This window comes from Acanthochromis polyacanthus, chromosome 23, assembly GCF_021347895.1.
Source record: "Acanthochromis polyacanthus isolate Apoly-LR-REF ecotype Palm Island chromosome 23, KAUST_Apoly_ChrSc, whole genome shotgun sequence".
Classification (NCBI taxonomy): domain Eukaryota; kingdom Metazoa; phylum Chordata; class Actinopteri; family Pomacentridae; genus Acanthochromis; species Acanthochromis polyacanthus.
The window spans coordinates 23,013,661-23,033,672 of NC_067135.1; the positions used below are offsets into that span (position 1 = coordinate 23,013,661).

Here is a 20,012-nt window from a genome sequence, read left to right on the forward strand (position 1 = left end):
TTCAGCACTGCTTTCGGGGCAGGGGACTGCCAAAACACGAAAAACAAAGAAGGTGATCAGGCAGGAATGTTAATTGCCCCGCAGAGTTGCTCGTTATTTCTCTCTAATGTATCTCCAAAAAAGTGCAGAAACTGCCATAAATCTAAAAACAGGACCAGAGATTTCCACATTTGAAATATATCAGCTTTATTTCAGAATATGTTACACACTTGGTTCATATTTTTCATAGAAAAAGTAAAATATTTGACCTCCATCTGAGGATATCTGCAACACAAAGATGTCATGCATTTAAAATGAGCTGTTAGAAGTTCTGTTTTTCCATGACTGACTCTCCTATTTGCTATTTGCTTAAATCTCAGCTGCAGAATGACCTGACAGAGGGCGCTCTCTGCTTGTTTGACTCTTGACTTGTCAGGACTCTGCAGCAGTTGGAAGTGAATTAAAACAAAACATCTGAAGAGGTCAGATTAAAGTTGATTTACAGGAAAAGTAGTCACAGTTTTGCAAGTTTACCGATCCTCTTAATCAAAAATGCAAACAATTCCAACAAAAAAATGCTTTATTTTTGGACTGTTGATCAAAACAAACAAACTTGTTTGGACTATTTTTGGGAAGTTTAAACCATCCTTGCAACAGTAGATGAACTGATAATGAGAATAAATGCTTGTCGCAGCGCTGCACTGAAGGATTTTTGAGGAGAAAAATGTGAAAAAGTTAATTTTTGATTATTGCAAATGCATGTGCTGATCCTCTCTCCTGTCTGAGCTGCTACCTCCAGAGCTTTATGCCATTTCAGAGTAAATATTTACTCAACGCCTTCCAGTTTATTATACTTAAACATCCCAACGGTCGCTGAAGACATGTGACCTCTCAGAGTCAGGAAGAAACATTTTACTTGGTGTCTGCAGCCAAAGCGAAGAAACTTTTCTTCTCATTAAAGCCTCCATCTCATCTTAAATCATCCTAAAACAGAGCATTTTTAGATCGCCTTAATTATCTTTATTATCTTGGCTTGTGTTTAGATGTAGAATAGTGATGCGGCTCATATTTTCTCCCGAACTCAGTGAAGGTTTTACAGGAAGGAGACAGACAGAAACGTGTTTACAGTTCAGCTTTCCTTTGTTTCCCTTCGGTCACCGCAAACAGCTGGAGAGCGGTGCCCAGCGTCGGAGCTGTTTATCAGAGATGGGCCGGCGTTGGGCCTCTGCCAGTCAGACAGCTCCGAACCATCACACGGACACCCAGCTTCTTTGGTTTGAAAGCAAACAGGCCAGAAATCAGACAAAACCCAGTCCAGTTCAACAGCAGGAGGCTCTTTGTGAGTAATGCTCTGCTTTTTTTTCTCTTTAAAGTTCATTTGATTAGAGGGTGGAGGACACTTTTGATGTGCTGAACTCTGCGGCAGTGCAGTCTGAGAGCTTTTACTGTCCTCCTCTGATTTTCAGACGCATGAAGAGACACCAAGTAGACAACGCCATGCTCTAAAACAGCGGCCTCCAACCGTTTGTGCCCCAAGGACTGGAATCAAGCAAGACAGCTTTCTACAGACCTTTCACTGATGACAAACAACAAAAGCACTCAGAGAGCGCAGTACTCCACCAAAGCTGCTCGGTCGTTGTATCATTTCCAACAGATGAAATCTTTAATATAAAATGACCTTGCATTGAGCACAGACGTGTGTTATGCATGTGTTCATTATGTACAGATACCAAATCGCGTAACCTAAATATAGAGCGGGCGGTGGGAATTGATGGGGCTCGGAAACACCTCCACAATTTAATCAATTGTTCCTTGTATGATTTCCAATGGATAAGTCCTGATCAGTTGCAGCGATGGGTTTGTAGTAGGATCACAATCATGTGATCATCAGCAGGCAGCTGATGTAGTGTTCACTTGTTGTCATGGTTACAGTGATGCTGTGCCACTATCTCATAAGATACAGAAATATTTAACAAATCTGTGGATCCAGACTATAAACCGCATCACTACCAAAGTCTAATCACTTGGTCCTTGAGTCATTTCTGACCATCCCTAAAAATTTCATCCAAATACATCTGTCCGTTTTTGGGTAATGTTGCTAACAGACAGACAGACAGACAAGCATACACCGACTGTCACATAACTCTCTAGGCGGAGTAATAATGATGAGCGTTTTATTTATTTATGTTTAGAAAAGTCTTAAGTGCGTGAAACAAGCACAGACGAAAGCAGTTTTTCAAAATAAAATACCCTGCAGATTCTGCCCGAAATAAAATATAAAATCAACTGTTTGTTCTCTCTGTGTGGCCCAGTACCGGTCCACGGCCCAGTGGTTGGGGACCACTGCTCTAAAACGCTGATGCAGGCTTCCAGGATTTCTTCCTGCATCATTCTTCAGAATCTGTTCTTGATGTTGGCATCGAGTAGTTTCACAGTGCTTGAACTGTTGGAAGGAATATTTCTGTGGATAAATCTGTAACTTCACTCCTCAGAGATGCGTTTTTAAGAGGTTAAATCAACAATATGAGAGGAACTTGAAATGCTTTTTGATCTGTGAAAGCTGCTCCCACGTCACGCTCTTTTTGCACCAGATGTGAAAGCGATCCGTCCCAAACTCTCCAGCCTTGGTGGCCAAGAAGGAAGCGATGCTGTCTGCAGGTGAGATGGAATAACATTTGGACTGGAAGCAATATAAAAACCCAGATGGTTCAGTCCACGGCGGTAACATTGGTGCGGGGGGAAGACGAGTCAAATATTTTCCACGTCAAGAAAGAAATGACTCTCAGGATTGACTTGACAGCGATTTGGGTTTGAAGTTGACTCCATCTCAGGTTTCTTTTTGCAGGTGAGTTTAAGATCACTTGAATTGTTTCTCCAGCTTGAACGCTGCCTGTAAACTGAAAAAAGTTTACAGCAGACAAGAGATTCTCGATGAACTTCCAGAAACACCTAAAATATATTTTCTGTTTCGGACTGTTACATCAGATTTTCACAACACGATTAATCATGACCAAAAGAGTTTATCTTTTACCCGTTTTCCTCTTCTGCTCCTCCTTCTTCTCCTTTTCATTCTTTTTCTGTTTTCTTTACCTCCTTCTTTTTCTGCTCACCTTTTTCTTCTTCTCTTTCTATCTCTCATTCTGCTTCTACTTAAGCCGTCTTCTTCTTGTCCTTCTTATCTGCCTTCTTCTCCTTCTTCTTCTTTCTTCTTCTATCTTTTTCTTCTTCTGCTTCTTCTTCTTCTTCTCTTTCTTCCTTTCCTTTTCTTCTTGTCCTTAGTTGTCTTCTCCTTCTTTTTCTTCTTCTGCCTTCTCCTTTGCATTCTCCTTCTGTCTTCTTCTGTTTCTTCTTCTCCTTTATCTTCTTCTTCTTCTTTTCTCTCTCCTTTCTTTCTTCTTCTCTTTCTGTTTCTTCTCTGTCTTCTTCTATAGTCTTTTTCTTCCAGATAGTTATTGATGCTGGATTATTGTGAAGTTATCATGTTTCTATTATAAATATGATATCAGTATGTATTTTTTAAACCTCATGTTTATTGTCAGTGCTGGTGTATTGTGACGCTTCTACCTCTGAGTGTGAAACCAAGCCTGTGGTCAGTTTGGCTTCATAGTGGTGGGAACCAATTAGAACAAATGCTCACAGCAGAAAAATGCTGATAAAAACTTCTCAAACTTCTCATTTTCAAAGAAAAAAAGCCTCTCTGAATGTGTCGACAAACAAAAGAGACATCCCATGATCAGCCATTAACCAGTTTGTGCCTCTCATAAAGTGAATAAATAACTGTTCCTTGAATTTTAAATATTTTTAAACATTTGGATGAAAATGATCTATTGAAAAAAGGATTTTTAATCACCTGTTTATCATGTTATAGCTGCTAGCAAACATTTCTTCTTTCTGTGTTCAGGCACAGTAGTAAAAATATGTGAAATACATTCAATTAAAATTAAACTACATTAAATATCTTCAGCCCATATGCTAATTCTCATTGACTATAAATTGATATGAGACTAAACATGTTGGATTTAATCACATAAATGTTTATGTCAGACATTTGCTGAGCCTTTCTGAAAGCCACATAGCATCTGTTCTGATTAAAAAAAACATGAAGCTAATATTTTGAATCAACCTGGTCATCAGATGTAAAAATTTTAAATTACATGACTTGGCTTTTATGCAACTGAAGTTGCTAATTTCTCCTAACCTGAACTCCTACTGATTTTTCTTGAGCCAGTGACTTTTCCTGTAGTAATACCCACAGTGGTTTTGTGTATTTGTTTGTTTTTGTGAACTATTTCAAGTACTATTAGATAAATTACCATGTAAATTGGTGCAGATTAACTAACTAGTCATGACTTTTATGATCCCCTGACTTTTCCTCTACCACCTGGTAAAAATGTTCACGTATTGTATAAAATATCTCATTATCTCTGACATTACCTTAAGAGTATTGTGGTTACATTTTAAGCCTTTCATCAAATTTCTTGACAGTTATTGAATGAACGGCAATGACGTTTTGTAAATATTTCGGTTTTTCCAACAAGATACACTGTGAACCCCTGACTGTTCCTTGAGCGCCATCACTGGATCATTTTAATCTGCTTAATACCTTGATTTATGACCAAATACTGGTGTAATTAACAATATTCTGATCAGTCTCAGCTGTGCTTTTTGTTTGGTACTAATTAGCAAATGCTAACACTCTAAAGTAAGATTAAGTTTAACATGATAATTGTTTTTACTCTGAGTACGACCTCACAGAGCTTTATCACTGCTGTAGTGAATTATAAACACATTATTTAGCACAAATATTGTAAAGAAACATGATTATACACCAATGCAACTTATATTTCACATCCTAAGCAGGGAGTTTATGTAATGTCTGGCTACCACCTTTGGTTAGAACGTAAAAAGAAAATGCCAGTCGGAATATTTTTACATCGAGATGTTGGAAGGAGGAGAACAAGAAGAATATCTGAGGATGTTTGGAATACCGCATTAAATGGCCCCTTTCATGGCTGGCTATAAATTTTTCAGATCAAACTTGTATTTTTCCAGGGGGTCATGAATAAGTGGTTTGGCAGTTCATCGTCGCTATCAATAACGGATGTGGAGAAAATAAAGCTGAGCCTCATGTGGTGCCTGAGTGCTCCTCCTGCTGATCATGCCACCATCAGATTTATGAACTGAGACCCGGTAGCCAGTGGTACACTCATGAAATAAACCAATTGATCCCCTCGGTCAGCTTAAAATTCAGCTATTAAAGCAACCTACAGTGACACTGAAGATGCACAGATAACCTGGCTCAAACTGCAGATTTTCAGCACACGAGTAAAACGCAAAAGTAGATGCAGCTTAAAGCATTTGTTGGTCTACCTCTACAGAAAATGGCATCTTTAATGAAGGACACCCCTGTTCCTATCTGTGTAGCTGCAGGACAAGTCACTATTTCTGACAATAAATCAATATAATGCTCTATGAAGAGATCAAAACTTTCTGATCTGTCCTGACAGCATGTGAACTGTCCGATGAGATCATTCAAGTTCATTCATCTGGAAAAGAAACTGGAAACAAATGCTACAAATGATCATGTCCGATGTTTTGACCCAGGACTGATTAAAGGGATTTTGTGTTGCACAAAACAGTACACATTCATATGCTTAATCTGGTGCAGGACGAAAATGCAATCAAGCAAGTCCAGTTGAGTCAAAGTGTCATCAGGAGTGAATAGAAGAAATAAACCCCCAAAACCTCACTTGTGCAAGAAACACTTGAATCTTTTAATGGAACATTGTGGATGTAAATCTCCTGCCATTAAAATATGCCTGTGTTGCATGTTTTTGCAATAAAAAACAAGTACTTGCTTCAACTACACAACCAAAAATGTTGGACGCAGCTCCAGTGCAAGTTTAATATAAAACAGATTATAGCTCAGTGGAACATTACAAGAACCTAAAGACCTATATGTTTCCCTCAGGAGGAGGTGGAGACCAAACTGGAGCTAAAAGGGGAGCTGTTATTGGAGTCAAAGTCCTCAAACGAAGGCTAATTTTAAAAGAAATGCTCTTAAATGTACTGTACATGTTTGGAAGACAAAGTAAAGTTTATGTTTCTGCTGAGCAGAATTTAATAATCTTTCAAGATTTACAAACTTATAAAGTAGTTCAAAGGTAACCCTTATTCCATAAATGAGCTTTTCAGGAAGTATGTTAAATAAAAAATTGTAAACTCTTAGCTCTATGGAAAATATTTCTTATTGTGATGTATGATGTTATTTTAGATTGTTTCAGGGCGGATGTGTTTAATTTAGTGGGTGGAGGTTATGTCCCCTGAGAGACAAACACCTGATGCATCTCTGTAGCTTATTTCCACTATGGTATGTTAAAGCCATCCTGCTGTACATCCTCGGTGTGCCATTATGACACTTATTTTGGTTTTCGCCACCTCCTCCTCCCCTCAGTCCTGCTCTCTTTCTGGCAGACAACCTCTGGACAACACAACAAGCTTTTCTCCAGATGTCTGCGTGTGCGTGTCTCCACTGATACCACAGCTGTCCACCCAGCCCTGCAGCTCATCTGTGCGCCTCGGTGAGTCGGTCGGCCGGTCATGTGGTGAGAAAACACAATGGCGATCTGCAGTGGGAGTTAAAAGTTCAGGCTGAGCATTCCACGAGATATTATGTATCACAGCTAAGGGACTCTCCAGGTACTGGAGCCAAGAAAAAGTGCGTGTTTGTCCGAAATAACGGCTCAGCTTTGTGACGTTTTGCAACAATATTCTTCAGCCAAAATGCATTAAAAATGATTTTTAAAAAATGCAGTAGTAGCTTTTCCAGTCATAGACACTAAATATAACTGTTAAAAGTGAGGGAAAGGTGCGGATATATCCTACCAGAAGTGCGTGTTGGAAAGCTTTGGTAATCCCCTCTTCGAAAACTGTCCAGCCTTTCATTAGGGCGTCCTGTGACCGTCTGAAACCAATAATGCGATATGACACAGCCACTGGCCAGATGTGTGGAAGTGAGAACGGAGCCTTGTTTTGACACGATTTGACTGTTTTAATTTGTTGAATAAACCAGTATTTGTCAGTATCAGAGAGCCTTCAAGGCTGCAACCACAGACATCAGTCTGTGGCACTGCAAACATGCTGGTGTTAAACACATTGTTTTAATAATCTTAATCCACTTCTAGACCAACATTAGGTCCGTGTGAACATCCTTCTCTTTCTTGTAAATGGGACCAGGCTGGCGACGCAGTAGGGGAACAAACAGCATAGGATTGTCTGGCAAAAAGATGAACCTGGATCAAACACCAGCGAGCCAAAACATTAAAACCACTGAAGTGAGAAACATTGAGTATCTCATTATAATAACGTGTCATTGGGCTGGGATATATTAGGCAGTTAGTTACAGTAAGTTCCTGAAGTTGATGTGTTGAACACAGCATGGGTGAGGAGCTGAGAGACTGACGGTAATGACTAGATCATTGGGTCAGAGCATCTCCAAATGACAGGTCTTATAGGCTAGTCCTGGTATGCAGTGGCTCCCACCAAAAGTGGTCCAAAGAAGGAGAAGGTGCCCAAGGGTCACCGATGTGGTTTATCCTTCAGAAAAGCTACTGCACCAAGGAAGACGTACCATCCAAACTGAAATGTGAAAAATAGCAAGTTTGGAGTTGTTTTGAAAATCTGTACAATGAACCATCGCTGAAAATTTGGATTTTGTTGGTCTCAGTGTCTGCGCTACTCAATGTGGGCATGGAATGACTCCAAAATTTTCATCTTCATGCACATTTTCATATTTCTTTACTAAGCTATTGTTTAATCTTTCCAACAAAGACTTCTCTCAGTGAGAGAAGAAACTTGCCAGATTTCATTTTCATGTCAAGTTAAGTGCATTTGTCGGCTATGTTGAGTTTTCCTCGATGTGATGATGTCGATAAAACCACAATATTGTCAACGATAGAAAGGTGTGTGGCCACAGATTGGACAAAATGCTGCTGGAAGTGCCTACAAATGAACTGGTAGAAGTGGGGTTTTTATGACATCTTCCAGCAAAATACAACTGAAACAGATGCTAATCGGCTTAAGGACAGGAATTTTCAGAGAACAAAAAAAGAAGGAGATGGGCGACATTTTGTTCTCAGGATGTACTGTAAGAAGATGGCAGAAGGCAGTTTTATATTCTGGACAATGTTCTGCTGGGAAACCTTGGATCCTGCATTCATATCCGCTACCTAAACACTGTTGAAGACCATATACAGTACACTCCTTTGTGACAGGATAGTGTTCCCCTGCTGCACTGCAAACATTGCTCAGTCAGGAATGATTTTAGGACCATGACAAGGAGCTCAAGGTGTTGATTTAGCCTCCAAATTCCCAGATCTCAGTCGGATCAATCATCTGTGGGATGTGCTAAAGGAAAAAATCATGTATTCCCCACTTTTCAACTTTCAGGATTTACTGTTTGAAACCACAGGACACCTTGAGGGATCTGTGGAGTCATGGCCACAGTGTTTTGGTGGCGCAAGGGGAACTTCTACAATAGTATCTTGGTGGTTTTTAATGTTGTGGCACATTCCTGATATATTATTATTTAACAGCAGTGTCCGAGGAAACAATTTAGAAACGCTTCTGCAGTGCTTTGACCTTCAAATTCACAGGTCTAGGTCGTATTTCATTGTCTCAGCGGCACCTGAAGCAGCAAACCACCAATACTGCAGCTACAAACTTTTATGGCAATCCATCTAACAGTTGTTGAGAGATTTCACTTAAAACCCCAAATGGGAACCCCCATGGTGGTGCTAAAAGAAAAGGCCGGGGATCACCAACGTCAGTAGTTTTAAATCTTCTGGCGACCATTAATGTTTATGTGAAATTTCACGGCAATCTGTCCAATGGGATTTGAAATATTTCCATCTGGACATAAGTGGTAGACTGGTACACTCAGTGCCATGTCATTGGTGTACCTGAAAAGTCAATCCAAAATTTGAAACATTGAGCTTTGTTTGTTCCCCTAATCACACCAACAGTGGTAGAGATGGAGGGAGAGAAATGCTTTGTCCTATTTTTAGATTTAAATGTGGTTATGTGTGTGTTCATGCATACATAAAAACAAGACAGGAAATGAGTCATGATGTGTTTTTTTATTCGATTATTCATTGTCTTTGATCTGAGATGTGTGTGTACTCAAGCATCCTGTTATAAACCAGCAATGAACTGATGACAAAGAAGTACGGTAAAACAAAACTGCTCTTTTAAAGTTCACCCAAACTTTAATTCTACTGAATCTGGCGTCCTCTCGCTATGTTTAAGAGAGTTAGTGAATTAGAATAATAGTTCTTCTCATGATTACATCAATGTTTGGTTGAGAACTGTGGCTCCTTCTTCTCCTGGATCGACCTCAGTGATTAAGTGAGTATGAGAATAAGAGTTTTCTCCGAGCCAGAAACCAAATTCATCCCAAATGCCAGTGCTAAGCTCAGTCTAGGGGATGAATGAATCACACTGAGGCTGATTATGTGGAGAGCTATCCAAACATCCTCGTATTAAATTCAATCATGTGAGCATGTGTGTGATTCAAATTCAGATGTACGATGCAGTTTCATCTTTTGGGTAGAATTTACTCTGTATTCTTGGTATTGTATTTAGCCGTACCTTTTCTTTTTAAAGACCTGACCAAGGAAGCAAAATCAAGAAAGAGACAAGTTCAACAGACAAAAGAAGCTCCTAACAGTTCATCTGCTAATTTGTGGCAAAACTGATCTGAATTGACTCCAGCTGTTGTCACTCATCCAAACAGGTTAACCTTGCCGACCCCATGCTGAAAACACACAGAAACCTTTCTCCTTTGCTGCCATCTAAAGGTCGCATCCAGTTATAGCTGCTGGATCCCAGAATAAGAGACTTGCAGGGTGGTACTTTACAGCCACCTTGGACTGAAACCATTACCTGCATCTGGTGTGCCTCATAAAAAGTGCAGCACCCTCTTTTTTGTTGGATCGGTTTTTGCAATAAATTTCCAATGTTCCAGAAGTAAACACTTCACCTTAATGAGCTGTAACTCAACTTTATTGAGACATAAATTGAAAAAGAAAACAACTTCAGATTACAGAGCGTTCATGTTATTGCAGGAGATCACTGTGTGAAAAAAAAGATAACATTTGCGATGGATATCAATATTTTGTCTTGTGGTGGTCATCACATACAGTAAGATCCCATTAATCAGGCTACACAAGTGTTTTAGCTTCATCGAGGGAGGAGGAGATGATTGTTTTGGCCAGTTGTTGGGCTAAGAGATGAAGATCTCTGTCGTCTCCTATCTGCTCTCTGTTTTTGGCACTCAAAACCCAATCTATGATATCACATGACACAGCCTCTGCAAAAACCTCCATACTGTCTTCATGCCGAGATCCTGCATTGAAACGGTCTCTTGCCAAGTCTTCTACGGACAGCGAATGCATCAGGTGCTCCATCAAGTCCACTCGATGGTCACCGATGGCAGCTTCTGGGCTCGAATCTTTCTCCTTCGGTGTTGGCGGAGGAGGCGAAGGCAGGAAAACCTTTGCCAAGCCTCCTTTCAGCTTTCGTGCGAAGCTGTGTCTGCTCCTCTCCAGCTCGGGGAGCAGAGGGGTGGTCGGAGGGGCGTCGGGGTAGTCGAGGGATCCCACAACGGGAAGCCCCGACTGGGATAGAGGTGGATGGGGGGGCTGGAAGTCTCGGCAAGCCTGCAGCTCTTTAACTGTATCCATCTCTGCGTCAAAGTGTTTTTCTTTTGCAGATTTATCCACCGAGGGCAGCTTTTCAACATTTTCATAATCCATTTTTACGCTAGCTGATCTTGAACTCTCGGGACCCTCGACGTTTCCACCTCTGCACGCTTCCCTCAAGGCAATCTCAATCACTGCTGACGCCAAGTCTTCAGCCAACATCTTACGGTCACGGTTCATAGTGGTCACCTCAGCTTCCACCATTTCCATTTGGCTTATAAATGACTGGATAATGTTCTCCGCCATATTTTGGGCAAATGCCTCGAAAGCCTCAACGTCTAGGGGGCTTCTCTTGTGGCCTTCAGGAATGCCAAGGTTTTCCTTAGTGGGCTCTGGCGCCCTCGAATCTGCATTTACTGTCTGCATGGGATCTGTGAAGATAAAAGCAATAATCTCAGTCAAAGTAAAGGAAATATTGCTTTTTAAAAAAAATAAAAAATAGTTTGAACTCCTGACGTGTTCAGATAACTTCTTAATTTGTGTATTTTTATTTGAGTATGTCTTGCCAAGGTGTTCAGTTAAAACCAAGCGGGATATAAATATTTCCCTTAAACGGTGCAGCGTTTCACTGTCAGCCTCCACTCTACCAATATTTCTGCATTCCTTGCCTGTTTCAGATTAGAAAAGCAATAGATTAGCTGTGCTGAAAGAATGCTATATGTATAACAAATGGCAAAAGAGAGAGCATAGATGGGCATCATGCAAAAATACAAAATATGGCTCAAATGACAGACAGAAAGAACAGAAAGTCCCCTCAACAGCCAGAGATGGAAAGAAGATTGAGACTTCAACCACAGCCTGTCACCATATGAGCTGTCAGGCAGCCAGGATGTGACAAGCAGGAAATTCAGTTTGGTTTTAGAGTAGCACACACACACACACAAAAAAAACACTTTTCTAAACTCGGTCACTGCAGGTACAGCTTTGTTTGACCGTTTTATAACTGTAATTTTAAAATATTACATGAAAAGCAACCTGAATCCATTTCAACACAAAGGAAAATGGCTTTGAGTCTTAAAAAGGGTCTTTCTTCCACAAGGTTTGACTCAGCAAACAGAAGTGTCAAGTGAGTTATAGAGGCTCAGTTTAATAATCTAAAATAACATGGAAACTCGTGCAGCTCTCATTGCTCTCCAGGGTCTGTTGCAGTCAATCTTTGCTTGGATTCATGAAAGCGTTATTGTTTTCCACTAATGCTCGAAGAATAGTTGGCCGTTTTGGGAAATACTTTCTTGATGAGAGTTAGATGAGAGGATATGTACTGCCTCTCCTATTTGTACATCTAATGTGAAACTTCTGTCAGCAGACAATTAGCTTAGCTTAGCACAAAGAGTGGAAACACATTTCCTGACTCTGAACAAAAGTAACAAAATCTGCTGTGCAGCACCTCCAAAGCTCACTAATTATCCCTTGTTTGTTTGACTGAAGAGTTAAAGCAACACTTTGATATTTTTTTTCATTATTGAGGATCCTGTGGCAGTATTACTTGGCTGTGCAGACATAAGGTATGGATTTTACTCACGTAAACCTTCCTTCAAGCTTTTAAAATGAGACAAAACACATTAGATGGCAGAAGCTACTTCTGCGCTAGCGAGGAGTAAATCTTTATCTGGCTACCAAACCAAATGCAATCAAAACGTCTAATTCAAACGACCTAAAATATCCCTTTTTTATTTTGTACTTTAGGAGGTTTACTGGTTGAGAAGCTCAAGATGAAGACAGCAGCAAACGGAGCATATCACCGTTAATGACTACTCTTCTTCTTTGGTTCGGCTGCGGCTCCAGCAGCGTACGATTAGCATCCAGGCAGGACGGCTTCAAAAGAATGCTTTGATGGTTGTGTGATGTACAGTTTGCAAAAATGTACCTGAAGGCAGGTTCAAGCCAAACAAATAAATCAGTTCTCTGAGACCCAGATGGTCAATGGTGCGATTCCCAAACGCACATGTAGAGTTGCTTTCTTTGAGCTGCAGCTAAAGCAAATGACGCTCTGAGCATCACCTCCAGAAGTTTCATTTCATTCCTTAACTGTGATGTTTCAAATTTTACACAACATGTCACACCGTTAGCGTGCTCTGTTACTCATTTAGTTGATGACAGCTTGGCCTCAAAGTGGACAGAGAGGAGGTCAAGATAGACAATGAATCGCAGATGTGCAACAAACATGCTTTCTCTTGGCTAAATGGCTTTGGACATTCTGATGGGCAGTTTATAAGCTGAGGATGCTTTTTTTGTCTAAACAAGTTGTTGATCGTGAAGGTAGATGCTGATTTGATGACACTAACACACCTCATAGTTCTGCATCACAACCACTGTTTTCAGTGTTTTAATCCACATGACAAAATCCAAAGAACTATCCTTTTGCAAAGAAGCATTAAAAGTCTCACAAAAATATTTCAACGTCGTCCTCTGTTTTGTATACTGTAAGAAATCAGTCAAGAAACACTGGACGGAGAGGAATTTACAGAAGATAAGATAAATATTCGCGGTGAAAAAGAGGCAAATGAGTTTTCTCTGTTGGATTTTTGAAGCATGATAGATCAAAAGGGCAACATCTTGAGATTCATAACAATAGCTGGCAAGATGCGGGAGGATTCTCGAGGGCAAAATGGATGAGATCAAAAAGTTCTGCAAATGTACAAGAATATATGAAAAACAAAAGGAAACATCAGGTGGCCTAAACCGCCTGCACCAGCTTACCGGTTAGCATCAGGGTCACGGCTTTGCTCTTTACTGTCTCCACTGCGAGTGAGTTTACACGGAAATGGTTTGGTGAACAAGTTGTACTCACTTCCTTTAAATATGTGTGTGTGAGAGAGAGATGGAGACATGTACCTCCCTGAAAATATGAGGAAGTGACGGATGTATAGAGGCTATGTTGTGCTATAAATATTCTCTCAGCTTTGTTCTTCTCGTTTGCTCATGAGGTTGAACAGAAAAAGATGTGATGAGGTGGAAATACGGTACTTCTATTCATAGTTTGGTGCGTAGCAACAGCCAGACAGCTGTAGTGATGAAAGAAGGACTCAAATCCTTTGGAAAAAATACTGCATTACAAGTCAAAGTCATACACAGGAAATGCTACCTAGGTCAATGTGTAATTAGACTTAAAACAACACTCTCCCGAATAATAAACCAGGCCAGTAAAATTACTCAAACAGCCCAACATCCCCTGTATGAACTGTATGGACGCTCAGTGATGAGGAAAGCCACCCTCGTCACTGAGGACCCCTCACATCTCCTCCACCACTCCTTCATGCAGCTGCCTTCAGTCAGACGCTACAGAACCCACTGGCCTGGAAAAACATTTACAAAAAAATCTTTAAACTCCTCTGCAACAGCTGCTCTTAATAACACAAAACAGACTGCACTGTATTTTTAGTGTTTTGAGTTATTTAATGTGTTTTGTTTTTATTCATTGTACTGTGTTTTTAATGTGTAATTGTGTTTTAAATGTTTGTGTGTGTGTTTCTAATTTTTGTCTTACAGCCGTGACAAAAGATGAATTTCTGTTTTTACTTGGAACAGACAAAGTTATTCTATTGTATTAGAAGAATCTACTTAAAGAGTAAAAGCACTTGATGCATAAGAAAAAGGGGAAAACAGCTAGTTTTTACCTTCAAGCAGCTAGAATCTTTAAATAAAAGGACATTTTTGAATGAAAATGACGTAATTGTCTCTAAATGGAGCTAATAGGAGTTGGTCTTCAGTCAGTTGACTCACTGATTAGTCAGTTATTTGTTCCAACACTACATATGTGTACTTTTCTATTATATTTTACAAATTACACCCCCTGTCACAAGGTTTAGGACAGGTTCTCATTTATTTGAATGAGAAAGTGTCCTAAAACTTTTGACAGGGGGTGTATATGCATGTTTTGTGGCCAATATCTGTATTTGTAAATTTGTATTTGTATTTCTCAGTTTTCTGCATTAATTTGTCATAGATCTGATGTTCATCAGACTCAAGAGTATTGGCAAATATAATGTACCTAAAATAATAACACAGAAACAATTCTGATCTTTCATGTCTCTATTGAACACACTGATTCAACATTCAAATTGTGGTGGAAAAAGTAAGTGAACCCTTACAATTAATAACTGCTTGACCCTCACAGATGTTAACTCGTTCCATTGACAACTTCAAATCTTTGGTTGCCACTCAGGGTTGTTTCTTTACCTCACTGATGAGTCTTCACTGTGCTTTCGGGGTCATTTTGACTGGGCGGCCACTTCTTGGTAGAGTGGCGACAGTCCCAAAGTGCCTCCATTTGTAGATGGTTGCCTAACAGTAGACTGGTGGATTTCTAAAGTCTTAGAAATCACTTTGTAACACTTTCCAGCTTTATGTAAATCAGCAATTCCTCTGAAAGCTGTTTTTGGTGAGGCATGGTTCACACAAGCGTATTTAATTACTCTTGTGCGGATCAAATTCAAAAAAAAATTTTTTTGGTTTTTATCCATCAAAGTAGCTCTAGTCCACACCTGCAAACTAATTTTCTGAACAAGACTCCAGGTATGCTAACACCTGACTCTGGTTAGCTTTTTGAGGTCATTAACTCAAAGGTTTACATACTTTATCCACTAGCACTATGAGGTTTTTATGGTTGTTCTCAATAAAGACATGAAAGATCAGAATTTATTTTGTGTTATTTTTTTAGGCGCATTACATTTGTCAATAACCTTGTCTTAGATGAAGATCAGAAAACATTTTATGACAAGTTATTGCAGAAAACCATGAAATTCCAAAAGGTTCATATACTTTTTCTTGCCACTGTAATACAATATTTTGATTTAAATTTTAACGAGGAAATAATAGAAAACTTAAGAGGAAATCATCAGGTTATAGTTTAGTAGTTTCTGTATTCCATCCCTGGAAATTAATAATATTGTCAAGTCTTAATGTTAATATTACATTTCTGGTCTTTTTTCTCCTGTTGGAGAGCACTTTGGCTCAACATCTGTCTTAATGTGGGCAGCTCTTCACGGTCACCGTTGGTGCACATCAGCAACAATGAAAGGCAAAATCTTTGTGCAGACAAAAGCCTACATTTGAACTGATACTCTCAGTCCAGATGTTGGCCTGTAGTTGATATAATTTCAAAGACGTCTGATTCACACTGGTCTGCTCTGCTGATGACAATAACTTCCTTCCAAGTGCATTTTATTGTGTATCTGTATCAGATTTAACACTTGTGGTGTTTGGAGACCACCAAAACAGGAGAAAATCTAAATATGAATGCAGTTATATCTATGCACAAGTCATTTTTATTGTTACATTTAAATGGAATTGGATTACATTCTACAGTACTAAAATAAACACAGACAGTGCTGGTAGATAATCATCCAACTAGCTTGCATTGGTGACGTTTTAGTTGCTCTGATATTGTGCAAAAAACATGCTGGCTTGATAGCAGTTTAACTCAAACTTTAGCAGCTGTTTTAACAAGCTAATGCTTGCTGTCTTGCTGCAAATATGGCTAAACAACATGCATCAGAACAGTTTAATTATGAAATGAAGTAAAGTCTCCATGTGAGTTTCTGATGTGTTTTTAATCTTCCGACTTTTTCGTCCTTTGATGTTTCTTTCCACCTGCACTGTCTGACTGGTAAAAGAAGGGCTGATTTTTTTTCTGTTTCAGGGAAAAATCGTCAACGTTTCGAAGAGAAGACCTGCAAGTTGCTGCATTTTATCAACTTTACAGCTGCACTTAGGAGCTTTCAGACCTGATGAGACAAATAAAGTGTATTTTAGTTGGTTTTTGGATAATTTGGACAAAAAAACATCCACCATTGAGTGTCCCCTGATGGCATCAGGGAGTGAATGTAGATGCCTGATCCAGTGCAACCTCCGGCCTTAAGTCATTATCTGTGAAATGTTACCTCTGTGACCCTGAATTTACTGTCCCAACCACACCCGTTTGGACTGCTTTTGCAGCTTCAGTCAAATCCTTGAAAATCATAAAACCATTCCACCTCCCAACTCTGAATGAGACATGAGCAATCTGGCAGCAACCGCTCTCATATGAAGGCTTTTTGCGTTGGACGAAGACAACAGGAAGGGGAGATGAAATCAAAGTGCTGTTATGTAATGATATCTCTCTGCAGACTTCATTACATGCCAGATTGCACTGCTTGAACTGTGGGCCTTGAAGCTGCTTCAGAGCATGCTGTTCGAATGAAGTGAACGTGGGCCGAATGTATAAACGGACAAAGCCGAGGGACTTGTTTGGCTTCTTTCTTTTTTGTGCTACACATTGGAATGAAACACACTGGATATTAATGATAATAATACCGTAACCAGGGAGAGGTAATGATGCAATTAAGAGGGTGTTTTCAGATAACAACTCTGTTCTCCAGGTCAGAGGAGGGTTGAAATGAATTCATCCAGCAGCTATTTTGTTCTCCGATATATTTTATAGCCTCGATTCCTGTTTTTCAGACCAGAGCCAAAGATGACCCCTCCTTACTCCTGGCATTCGGGTGGATGTTGGCTGTGGGCTTCCTGCGGAGTTCATCTTGAACCTGCGCTCTGGGTGCACATGTGCGATCCACGATTTTATGACCCGCTATTATCCAGCCTGTTTCTGCAGTTGTGAGCCCCAGTAGGCCCGCTGAGCTCGTTCCCCTCCTATTCAGGAAATGCCAATCTTTGTGTCAGTGAGCTCATTGCTCAGCATAATCGTTTTAATAGATTTCAAGGCTCATTTCAGTCTTATCCGACCGCCTGAAGGGGAATCACGCACATGCCAGACCGGCCTCGCACAAGCAGATCAGAAAAAGGGTGCTAAACAGAGCATTCCCCATCATGCTGTATTTACTCTTTCACTGTGAGCTGCCAAAAACAGCTAGACAATAATCCATCCACCAGTCCATTAGCTGTACTTGATTTACTTGTTACGAGAACTCGAGAATATCCCAGCTGATAAATTCTACACAATACCACTGGGAATAAATACTATTGCCAGGTCTTAACCTTAATATACACGACTGTTCAAAAGTTTGGGGTCACCCAGGCAATTCCATGTTTTCCATGGAAACGCACACTTTTATTCATGTGCTAACATAACTGCACAAGGGGTTTCTAATCATCAATGAGCCTTTCAACACCATTAGCTAGCACAATGTAGCATTAGAACACAGGAGTGATGGTTGCTGGAAATGTTCCTCTGTACCCCTATGGAGATATTCCATTAACCCCTTGATGCCTACTGTCGCAACTTTGCACCATACCACTTTCATTCAGACTGCAGCAGAGATAGTGTATCCATTCCCCCAATGCCGGTTTGTGCATATTCAGTACTTACCTGGAAACCTTTTGCAAGCACTGGTTTCTGATAGGACCAGTCGGAGTTACATTAACATTTTCTAGACTGGATTTCTGATGCATTTAGTATTATCTTCATTGAAACAAACTGCTTTTCTTTCAAAAATAAGAGCTGAGCTCTTTGCGCTCCTATTCAGCAAAGGCCGATCTTTGTGTCAGTGAGCTCATTGCTCAACACAGTCGTTTTAATAGATTTCAAGGGTCATTTCAGTCTTGTGTGTTCGCCTGAAGGGGAATCACACACACGCCAGACCAGCCTCGCAGAACAAAACGGGACTAAACGGAACAACGATTGCAACATTCAGACTGCATTCCCCATCATTTTGTATTCAGCCTTTTTCTGTGAGCTGCCAACAGTAGTTCCACCTGAATCCATCCATCAGTCTAGCAGCAGCACTTGATTTGTCACGAGAGCTTGAGAATATACCAGCTGACATTGGACAAAAGGCAGAATAAAGATTTTCCTTGATTTAAATGTTTGTTTATGAATAAATAAATGAATACATGTTTGTCCTTTAAAAGTCATCAAAGCAAAATAACAGCAACAAAAGGACAAAGTCTTTGTCATTGTAATGCAGTAGATTCAAACCTCACAAAATGCAGAGAGGTTGTGATGTTTACATAAAAAAATTAAACCAATTATTCACCAATAAACCAACCAGACCTAAAGATGCAAATCCTTTATTTGCATTTCTAAACCTAAATCAATGCTGTGATCATCCACACTGTCTATTTACATATGATTTGTGTAATAATCCCAATAAATGTCTTTTATTATAACATTCAATTTCATCTTTTCCCCCTACCATCAATATTTCAACACTTTAGGTTTGTAGTAATGAAATATATGTGTGCACGCATACATAATATACTTGTCCTGTCATACTACAGTGAGAAAAATACTGCATAAATGCAATGAACACAATTATTGGCCAGTTTTTGCACTCATAAAAATAAATTAGGGGTGTAAATATCCACATAATCTATTATAAGTCTGCTTAATAGTTCTTAAATGGAGTTATTTTCATGTGTGCCTTCCAACATATGAATATTTGAAGACTTACAAGTTGTAGTAAAGAAATATAATCACTCCTAAAACAGCATGTGTGCTGAATATACTTATCTTGTAATGCTACACAGTTAAAATCACATAAACCTTTTTTGATTCGGGAGCAAATACTTGGCTGATCCAGGAAGTGGTGGGACTGGTAGTACTACAACGTCTACAAGAAGTGAGAGTACACACTCTCAGTTAAAGCAGTTGGGAAATGGAACTATATCCCCACAAACACTAAAGATTTAGGAAGCTTTGCAGTGTTTAGGCCAGCTTTGAGCGGAAAAAGTGTCAGCATTAATGATTTCCCTGTATTTATTGTTTATTTTCTCACAACTGATGAATGTTTTGTTGTTGGTTTTTGTCCACCTTTCCAGGTATAATTGATTTAAACTAGCTGCTGGGTAATTGTGGTGCAATTAAAGTTAATTGTGTGCTGTCTTTTTATAAATAAACTAACAAATACAGAGTAAAATAATAATGTAATAGTGTTCTCTACTCATGGTGATCCGCAAGTTTGATGAATGAATTAATCGTCAAATAAAAGTAGAAAATAAATGCAAACACACACATGCATGCACAGAATGTATTGGAAAAATGGGAATGAATAAAGTGTGTGTTGACAGTGTGTTTGATCACGTGCACTAGCATAAAAAAAAATCTGTATCACGTGTTTATTTCGTTTCTGTCTGGACTGAGATAAGCACCGGTAAAAACGTGTCTCGTGCGGAATACATCAGAGTTTAAACCTCTATTTGTTGCAGTAGGTTTGAAAATAAAGCGCGCCTCCTCCAGGGTTCGCTGGATTTTATTGCCATCAAAATGAGGTGGGCGGAGATAATTTTTCATTTTTTTTAAATTCAATGATAAAATGTTAAAACCTTATTTTTTTA

General features: G+C 39.5%; 1 protein-coding gene and 1 long non-coding RNA gene across 2 annotated transcripts; one reads left to right on the plus strand and one right to left on the minus strand.

Annotated features, from left to right (window-relative positions):
- Positions 1-763: 763 nt before the first annotated feature.
- Positions 764-6,718, plus strand: LOC127532467 (uncharacterized). Its single transcript, XR_007939911.1, has 3 exons — positions 764-1,318; positions 1,446-2,824; positions 6,434-6,718. It is a non-coding gene; the product is annotated as an uncharacterized LOC127532467 (long non-coding RNA).
- Positions 6,719-10,023: 3,305 nt separating this feature from the next.
- Positions 10,024-13,518, minus strand: si:dkey-171c9.3 (uncharacterized). Its single transcript, XM_051944174.1, has 2 exons — positions 13,440-13,518; positions 10,024-11,110 (listed from the first exon to the last, which is right to left on the minus strand). Exons 1-2 carry the CDS (start codon positions 13,447-13,449, stop codon positions 10,200-10,202), a joined length of 921 nt encoding a protein of 306 aa, XP_051800134.1. The 5' UTR covers positions 13,450-13,518; the 3' UTR covers positions 10,024-10,199.
- Positions 13,519-20,012: the final 6,494 nt, after the last annotated feature.